This window comes from Dipodomys ordii, unplaced genomic scaffold (genome assembly GCF_000151885.1).
Source record: "Dipodomys ordii isolate 6190 unplaced genomic scaffold, Dord_2.0 Scaffold20, whole genome shotgun sequence".
NCBI classification, from domain to species: Eukaryota; Metazoa; Chordata; class Mammalia; order Rodentia; family Heteromyidae; genus Dipodomys; species Dipodomys ordii.
The window spans coordinates 17193350-17201986 of NW_012267236.1; the positions used below are offsets into that span (position 1 = coordinate 17193350).

At 57.0% G+C, this 8637-nt stretch overlaps 1 protein-coding gene across 1 annotated transcript; it reads right to left on the minus strand.

Annotated features, from left to right (window-relative positions):
* Positions 1–614: 614 nt before the first annotated feature.
* Positions 615–4270, minus strand: Mycn (v-myc avian myelocytomatosis viral oncogene neuroblastoma derived homolog). Its single transcript, XM_013013625.1, has 3 exons — positions 3835–4270; positions 3470–3802; positions 615–1378 (listed from the first exon to the last, which is right to left on the minus strand). Exons 1-3 carry the CDS (start codon positions 4268–4270, stop codon positions 762–764), a joined length of 1386 nt encoding a protein of 461 aa, XP_012869079.1. The 3' UTR covers positions 615–761.
* Positions 4271–8637: the final 4367 nt, after the last annotated feature.

Below are 8637 nucleotides of genomic sequence, written 5' to 3' on the forward strand. Positions count from 1 at the left end.
AACAGGCTAGGAAAAAAAAAAGGCATATATATATAGTAAATTTCTTTACAAAAGTTTCTTAGTTCCAAAAGTGATAAAGTAATATCTACTCAAAACTTTCACAACTCATTTTCATACGAAAATATAAGTATCAAATTTAGTCATGTATCAGCATTATACTAAAGTATACAGGCAGTGTAAGAATTAGTACAGTACATAACAGAGATTAACAATATATTTGTATACAAACATGCTCCTCAAACATTGAGGTATTATTATAGTACTTAGGTGTGAACTTCCAGTCTAATAACGGCCGCAAAAGCCACCTCGCTTTTTACCCAAACTGATAGAAAAGGCGGGTAATGTCAATGGTATGTACAAAACTGTCCCCAGGGGCGTCAGCTGGCCTGCCCCTTGGTGGCATCTGCTGGAACTTAAGCACCATTGGAAAAAGAAGGAATGACGGTTTGTTTGGAAACTCAGAAACCAACCAGGTGACTTCCATAGCCCCAGAGGCTCCGAGTGTCACAACGTGGCTGTCACAAAGTTGAGATGGAGGAAACCGTAAAGAGCCACCACTACCACCCCAAGTTCCTCCCCCCACCCCCCCACCCCCATCTTGAGGCTCTCCAGGATCTTCGCAGAATGACACACAGGTCCTGCCCCTAACCCAGATCCAAACAACGGGGACCCATTGGAAAGTAAACCAACATTCTTAATGTCAATACAATGTTTAAAAAAAAAATGTGCAAAGTGGCAGTGACTGTCCATTTGAGAAAGGCTTAGCAAGTCCGAGCGAGTTCGATTTTCTTTAGCAACTGCTGCTGTCGGGCCTGCAGCTTCTCCTTTTCCAGAAGCAGCTGCTGCTCCTCGGCCTGCAGCGCGCGCACGTACTCGGTGGCCTTCTTCAAGATGACCACCTTGGCGGCCTTCTCGTTCTTCACCAGCTCGGGCACGTGGTCCCTGAGCGTCAGGAAGCTGGACCGCAGGTCGTTGCGACGCTGGCGCTCCAGGATATTGTGGTTGCGGCGACGCTCGCTGTCCTCCGAGTCTGAATTTCGTGGGCTCAGGCTCTTGGCCTTCGTCGTGGGGACGACATTCTTGAGCGGCCTTGGGGACACCTCGCTCTTGATCTTCTTCTGGGGAGGGGCATCCTCGCTCTCCACGTAGGGCGATGGAGCCGCGTAGTTGTGCTGCTGGTGGATGGGGACGCAGCGCTTGAGGATGAGCTCGCTGGACTGCACGCGCCCCAGGCCCACGGCTGCGTTCTTGGGGCGCACGGTGATGGTGAATGTGGTGAGGGCCTTGTTGTTGCTGTTGGAGGAGGAGGAACGCCTCTTTTCCACGGTGACCACATCGATCTCTTCCTCCTCATCTTCCTCTTCATCATCCTCGTCGTCTTTGGGGGGGAGAAAGATGAAGAGTTAACGGTTAGGAGAGACGCATTAAATGAAATGAGCATGCGTGCACATCCGTACACCATTTGTCTGCCTGGGTTTTCTAGAATAGGACCTGGCAGGGTTTTTGAATTCTAGATCTGTCAACATGTGGGCAGAATATATTTTATGCTTCTTTAAGTAGAACTTTTATATATAGATAGATGGATAGACAGGTAGATAGATGAACTTGGGGCTAGAAAGAATCCTGGCTCTTGGGGAGAAGGTGCAAATCTCAGGGGGCACAAGGTTCTTAACTTTTCTCAGCTCTTCAATGGGGGTAATAGGAGGGTGTTTGAATTTAGCTGATACTACATAAACAGCCCAGAGCTGGGCCTCACAGACATTGCTCAGTAACGGGAACTTTTAACACAATCAATCACTATAGGTATTCTGCTCTATGGGCTTCAGCACATTTCCACTTTCACACTTGAGAAGTTTTTTTTTTTTTGGTCAAACGCATAGCTAAGTCTGATTCCCTCTCCCCCTCCCCATCCTTAAACAAAAGGAACAATTTAATTAACTCAGGAAGAAAAAAAAAACTTTTTCTTCCATGAACATGAGTTCCATACAGTAAGCAGTTTTTCTAAGCAAGATCAAATCTCAAAAACAAAGCCCTAATCCACAGTAGCCACACACACACACACACACACACCCCACACACACACCCTCCACAGGAGCAGCTTCTAAGCCACCAACAAGAGCAGTAACAAAAGGCATGTAGTATCTTGTGCATGCCCCCCTCCCCACTACCATGCTAGGATAGAAAATTATTGTTTAAAATGCAAGCATGAAAATCAAAACACATCTTCTGCTTGATCTGCTGGGCACCGGAAAGCTGAACAATTGTGGGATTTGTTCTAAAGCTGAAATGTGAGGCTGTTCCAGTCTGGGTCCCTTTAAGCCAGTGTTTTGGTTTTCTGCCAAGAAGACAGCTGTTGGAAGGAAGTGCTTCCTCACCGAAAGCTGTCAAGGCACAGACATTAAAGGGGCAGAGCCATTTCCAACTGCAGGCTGATCACCAAGTTTCCTTCCAGGAGCCTCCCCTCCCCTAGGATCGGGCCTCAGCTCTGGAGTACATTTAAGCTTTCTATCTATCTGTATTGTGAATACAGCCTTTCAAGGGGTAGAGTTCAGTTTTTCTGCAACCCATCCTTATCCTACAAATGCACGCATACAAGGCGACTTTTCAAGGAGTCTTCCCCAGATCAGGGCGTCCCCCTGAAGGGCTGGGAAGTGTCCTGCCCTTACCTTCAAGGGCACTGGGTTACAGAACACAAAATCCTCCAAGCAGGCCTGCAGTTCCCACTAGTAGACCCCCCCCCCACTCCATAGTCGATGCACACCGGAGGGAGGGGCCCCGAGACTGTACACAAACCTGTTACACTTGCTGAATGGAAGGAGGGGTGTCTTCAACCCCACCCCACAGCCTTTCAGATCCTTGTGCTGGCCAGACACATCGCCACCTGCTGGCCGTGCACCAGGAGCAAAAAAAAAAAAAACACACACCAGCCCACCACCCACGGAGGGGTGGGGGAGGGGGCTTGTGGTCTTTAGGAAAAATTTTAAAAAAAATTAAAAAGAAGGGAACGGGGTGCTAGCCGCCTGGGCGCAGTCTCTCTCACCTCTTCCTCTAAATGAGTTTGCACAAACTCTCTGTTCTGTTTTGCTTTGTCCCCCCCCCCCCCCCCCCCTGTCTCTTTTCCACCCCAGTGCTAACAGGTTTGTGTCTGGTGGAAGGCAAACCTCTTACCGCTATCGTCCCCGCTCCCCAACCCTCCAGGGCAGGATGGGGTGCAGCCAGTGCGGGTTTAATCAAGGCTCGGGGTGGGGGGACAGGCTAGCTGTGGGAAGGTCCTGTCCTACCCACCAGCCGCTGGCCGTCTCTGCCCCCCACCCTGGGAGAGCCGGGAGGAAACTGGACCTGTGTGCGGACCACCGGCATCGCGACTCCCAGGAGTCAAACCCCCAACGTTAACAAAAGGACGCAGCGCCCCCTCCCCGCCCCGCGCCCCCGTCCCCGGGACACTGCGCGATCCCACCCCGGGCTTTACCTGAGTCGCTCAGGGTGTCCTCTCCGGAGGTACTCAGGGCCTTGTGGTCCCCAGCGCTGGCCGGGCGGCCGCCGGGGCGCGGAGGGGCGGCCACCGGGGTGGGGGCCGGAGCGGCCCCGGCTACCGCGGAGCTGGCCGCGGGGGCACCGGCCGGGGCGGCGGGCACGGGCGGCGGCTCGCGCTTGGTCACCGGGAAGGGGAAGACCACCGCGGGGTCCACGCACTCGGCGGCAGGATGGGCGAGCTCGGCGGGCAGGGCGGCCCCGGCGCGGCCGGCTGCAGCCGGGCCGCCGTGCGCGCGGCCCGCGGGGCTGGGGGCGGCGGTGCCCGGGACTCCCGGCGCGCCGGGGCGGCGGCGGCGGCACCGGCCGGGGTCCCGCGGCCGTGCTGCAGCTTCTCGCTCACGGCGCGCTCCAGCTTCTCGCGGGCGGAGAAGCCGCTCCACATGCAGTCCTGGAGGATGACGGGGTTGGGGGTGAGACCCCCCAGCCCGCCCAGGCCGAACGCGTCCTCCTCGGCCGAGCTGCCCCACAGATCGACCTCCGACAGCATCATCATCTCGTTGGCCCAGTTCGAGGGCTCCGGGCTGGGCTCGGGGAAGGCGCGGCTGGGCGACAGCGGGGGCGTGGGCAGCAGCTCGAACTTCTTCCAGATGTCCTCGCCCGGGGGGGTCGAGTCCGGGACCCCGAAGTAGAAGTCATCTTCATCCGGGTAGAAGCAGGGCTGCAGGGAGTCGAACTCGAGGTCGGGGTTCTTGCAGATCATCCCGGGCATGGCGGACGCGGCGGCGCCCCTCGGCATCGGCTCGCCCCCCGGCCGGCGACTGGACGCGGCGCTCCGCTCCGCTCTTTTTGAATACCGGGGGGTGGGGTTGTGTGTATGGGGAGGGGGGGTGTTTCCTTCCCGTGGGGGGGCGCAGAGGGCGGGGACCCGAGCCAACCTCCAACGCTGCAGACGAGACAGACACACCGGGAGAGAATGGGTGAGCAGCAGCCGACGGGAGGGACGGGCGCTGCGCGCGCCCCTTCTAACCCCGTCCCCAATCTTTCCAGCCACCACCTCCTCCCCCCCCCGCTCTCCCCACACACACACCCTGCGCCCCCCTCGCTTCACACACACACACACACACACACACACACACACACACACACACCCTGCGCCCCTCCCCGCATCTCCTCAGTCCGGGGGCTCCCCGAGAGGTGGAGAAGTTCAGCCCCGCGGCTCCTCCACCCTTTGTGTACACAATCGGTTCCCGGGGCAGATGCAGGGGGGCTGGCACAGCCCGGCAACTTTGGGAACTGCCGTTTCCTTCACCCCATCCCACCACCGCCCCCCCTACACACACACACACACACACACACACACACACACATCACCCCAGCCCTGCGTCGGGGAGGGTGGGCTCCCCAGTTCGCGGACAGCTCCACCCTCCCACTTCCAACGCCAGGAGAACCAGGGGCGCAAAGCCGGTCCCCGACTCAACCGTGGATCCCACCCCGCCCGGTTTACGGGGCACGGGGTTCGGGAGCTCCACTCCCGAGCTCCCTTTTGTACCAGTGCCTCCTCGGCGTGTGCACACGCGAACGGGGCGAGGAAACTTTGCAAATGCCAAGAACCCTTTGCCCCACACGGAGGGCGGGGGTGGGGGGGCCTGGCGACGCCTGGCACCCGAATCGACGCGCCCCCCACCCCACCCCACGGGAACGAATAAAGGCTCCCTGGCATTTCCCCCGCCGCCGGGATCCTACTCCTGCCAAGGACTCGTGCTGGATCCGCTCGCCGCCACCCCCTTTTCTGCACCAACGACCACCGCGGCCAGGGATGGAGGCTGCGCCCTTCAGAGAATGGAGCCGGGGCGCCGGCGGGGAGAGAACCGCGGCTCCGCCGAGCTCCAGCGGCCGTGACCCAGATCAACACCGCGGCCGAATCCCCTTTCCTCCTTCTGGGAGCCCACCCACCCACTCCTTGAAAAACAGCACCCCGCGATGCGAGGGGACGCCTCCCGGCTCCGCATCAGCGCGAGCAGACATGAAATACTCTAGGGCAGGGTGAATTGCTTTGGCGCCGGAGCCATTCCTCTCCTTTGGCAAAGGCTGTTAGATTAAATATATATGTACAAGAAGGTGGATCTCTTCCAGCCCGGGTGCCTCCGGGACTAAACGGGCTTTTCAGGGAAAACCCCGAGATGGGTTTCGGTGGTGGTTGTTTGTTTCGGAAACAGAAGCAGTCCCCCGGGCATATTCGGGCACCCGGTGCGCCAGCCGCGCGATCGCGTCCAGGGCGGCGCTCGCCGCTCCCGGCGCTGCCTGGAAGCCCGGCTCCTTACCTCCCGAACACTGCCCCGGGGATCCGAAGGCGACGCGGCGCTGGGGTCTCCGGGTGGGCCGACGGGGTGGGGCGGGGGCGCACGGGCAGCAGCTGCAGTCGGGGCGCGCTTGCGCCTGGCTAGCGTTTCGCTCGGCCCCAACCCAGTTCCCAGGAGCCCCCAGCACCCACCCAGCGCGTCCAGACAGATGACTGTCACTGACTGCGCTTTGAAGCTCGGGGGATATTATTAACTGAAAAATCTGACACACCCGGGGGGCGGGGAGAGAAGGGGGCTGTGGCTGCAGACCAGGGGGCGGGAGGAAGGGAAGAGCTCCCCGCTTTGCCCCGCCCTCTTCATCTCCATAAAAATCAGGGGAGGCGCCAAGGCTTTCGCGCCAAAAGCCACTTGCTTTTCCTTTTTTCCTCTTTTTTTTCCTTTTGAGCTGGGGAGCCGCGAGTGCCACCCCCTCCTCGTCCGCCCTTTCCCCCCCCCTCCCCAAGTTTGCACCCGGTGCACTCAGGAACCTGCTGGATCCGAGCTGGGCATGCTGCACCCGCTCGGGCTGAGCTTTTTCTTTATTTCTTCTTCTTTTCCTGCACTGCGTGTTGTGCTCGGGAAGGGGAAACTGAGATTTCCCACCCGGTCTGCGCGAGGCCAGACCTGAGCCCAGACTCTGCCACAGGGTGGTTCGTGGGTGATCGCGAAGAAAAGCTGGCGAGGGTGCGAGGCGCAGCGAGGGAGACGGCGCGCCCAGGTCTCCCCCTCCCCCCTAGTTCCAAATGGGAAGGAGAGGGGTACCCCCCCCGCCCCGCTTTGCTGGAAAATAAACAAGTGCCGGGCTCCCAGGGTGGCGCCGGGGTGGTTTTCTTTCGGCCGAAGGCGACACCTCGCGGAGACCGAGCAGAAAACGGAGCCCGAGTCGAGGCCACCCCGCAGCTCCCGCGCCCCAGCGACCTTGCCAGCCGACGGGGACCGACGGACACCCCCCCCCCCACCGCGCCGCGGGGGCCGCCGCCCAGCCAGCTTTCTGGGGGAGGTGAGGGACCGTCGGACCCGGGGTGTGTGCTCGCGCCTGGCAGACAGACCTCGGCTCCAAAGGCTGGAATCCAAACTGCTGGGGACGAAAATGGAGCATGGCCGTCATCCCTTGGCCTCATTGTGCCTCAGTTTCCCCCTTGGGAGGTTGACGGCTTGTCTTAACTGGGTTATTTCAAGAAGTATGTTACGAAGATGCATTGCACATGGACTGCCCTAAAAATAAGCGTGTCTGCTATTATTAACTTATTACCCGAACAGGACAGAAGCTTCCCTTTGGGGCCATGTTGGTCTCTTCTACCCACCACCATCAAATCTTCACTCTAGATGAGTTCTCTCTCTCTCTCTCGCTCTCTCTGTCTTCTCGCTAATGATGGGTTTCATACCATGGCTCCTCTCAAACTGCCCAGGGGAGATCTTGGTGTGGGGCTTTGCCCCATCAACCACATACAGAGTGAGATGCGTTTTTGTCCTGGGAAACATGCCGGGACTCGTTTAAGGAAGGGGACCTGGCACACCTCCCCCAGAGGTTCGCCCCGGCTTCTGGACGAGGTTGGGGATGCCTGTGGTCCGGGGCCATCCATAAATTGCTCTGTATTAGCATTTGTGAAAGTCTTTCCACCCCCTATAGTTGGCAGATCCCCTGGGTTCTAGGAAGAAGCCCTTGAATAAGAGCTAGCTGCCTTTCCAAGCCCCCTTAGTATCATTCCTTCACATATGCAAAACACATCACCTTTGCAAAAGAGCCTTTAGCACCCCTATTTCTACTCTTCCTCTCTGCTGAACCTCCGGAGGCCTGGGCTCTGTGGGCTCCCGGCTTTCTCACCCTGTTTCCGGGCTCTTCCTGCCCAGCATTTGCCTCCAGGTGTGGTTATTAATGTCAACTCCGCCACCCTCCTGGGATGAATTTCCCCAAGAAGGATGCAGCCCAGTGCGGTGCCCGTCGATGGTAGATCTCACCAAAAGAGACATACTTGCAGCCAGGTCTGCCACCATAGTTTCTGTTAGGAACAGATGGAGAGGATGCCTTCAGAACTACCTTCAGACATTCTGCAGCAATCTCAGAAAAGCCATTGCCGGCATGGCACCTGGGGCCCGCACCTGGAGTCCTGGCTACTCAGGAAGCTGGGATCTGAGGATCATGGCCTGGGCAGGAAAGGTCTATGAGACTCTTATCTCCAATTAACCAACATAAAGCCAGAAGTGGAGCTATGGCTCAAGTGGTAGAGCCTCAGCGTTGAGTAATAGATTTCGGGGACAGGGCCCAGGTCCTGAGTTCAAGCCTCAGTACTAGCACACATAAATGCCATGCTATTACAAGCTGCCTGACTTATCTTCCTTCTAATATTGTAGGCAAGATGGGCATAGTTGGCAGGGAGGCTAAAGGTGTCATCTCTTTCCCACTACCTCTGTACACTCCACTCCTCCTCACTTTTTTTTTTTTAAATAAGGCAAAGTTTAGCAGAAAAAGGAGAGGAAGACAGATACCTGGTTATTCTACATGCCTCTGAGCAAATAATTTTCCCTTCCTGGACTCCAATCTCTAATCTCCTGCTTTTAATGCAAGCCAGTAATTACTGACAAGTCTGAATCTGAAGGTTAGCAGAATGATAAAAATTCAGCAAATATTTATTGACACCTTTATTCACAAGTGGAAATATATGACTATGCATGGGGAAAATTGTCTAATACCCGTCCTTAATCTACTTGTGGGCAAGTCTGACAGGTCCTCGTACCATGCCAAATCTCTCTCAGACCCTGTAAACACACACACACACACAACACATACACACACACACACAATGTTTCACAAAGCATGAGAAGG

Bases quoted from the DNA above. Each gene is read 5' to 3' on its own strand.
- Mycn (XM_013013625.1), bottom strand. From the start codon at position 4,270: ATGCCGAGGGGCGCCGCCGCGTCCGCCATGCCCGGGATGATCTGCAAG. The intron at 3,803-3,834 runs GTGCCGCCGCCG...GCGCGCCGGGAG, and splicing joins CGGCCGCGGGACCCCGGCCG to TCCCGGGCACCGCCGCCCCC. The intron at 1,379-3,469 runs GTAAAGCCCGGG...TCCCCCCCAAAG, and splicing joins GGACACCCTGAGCGACTCAG to ACGACGAGGATGATGAAGAG.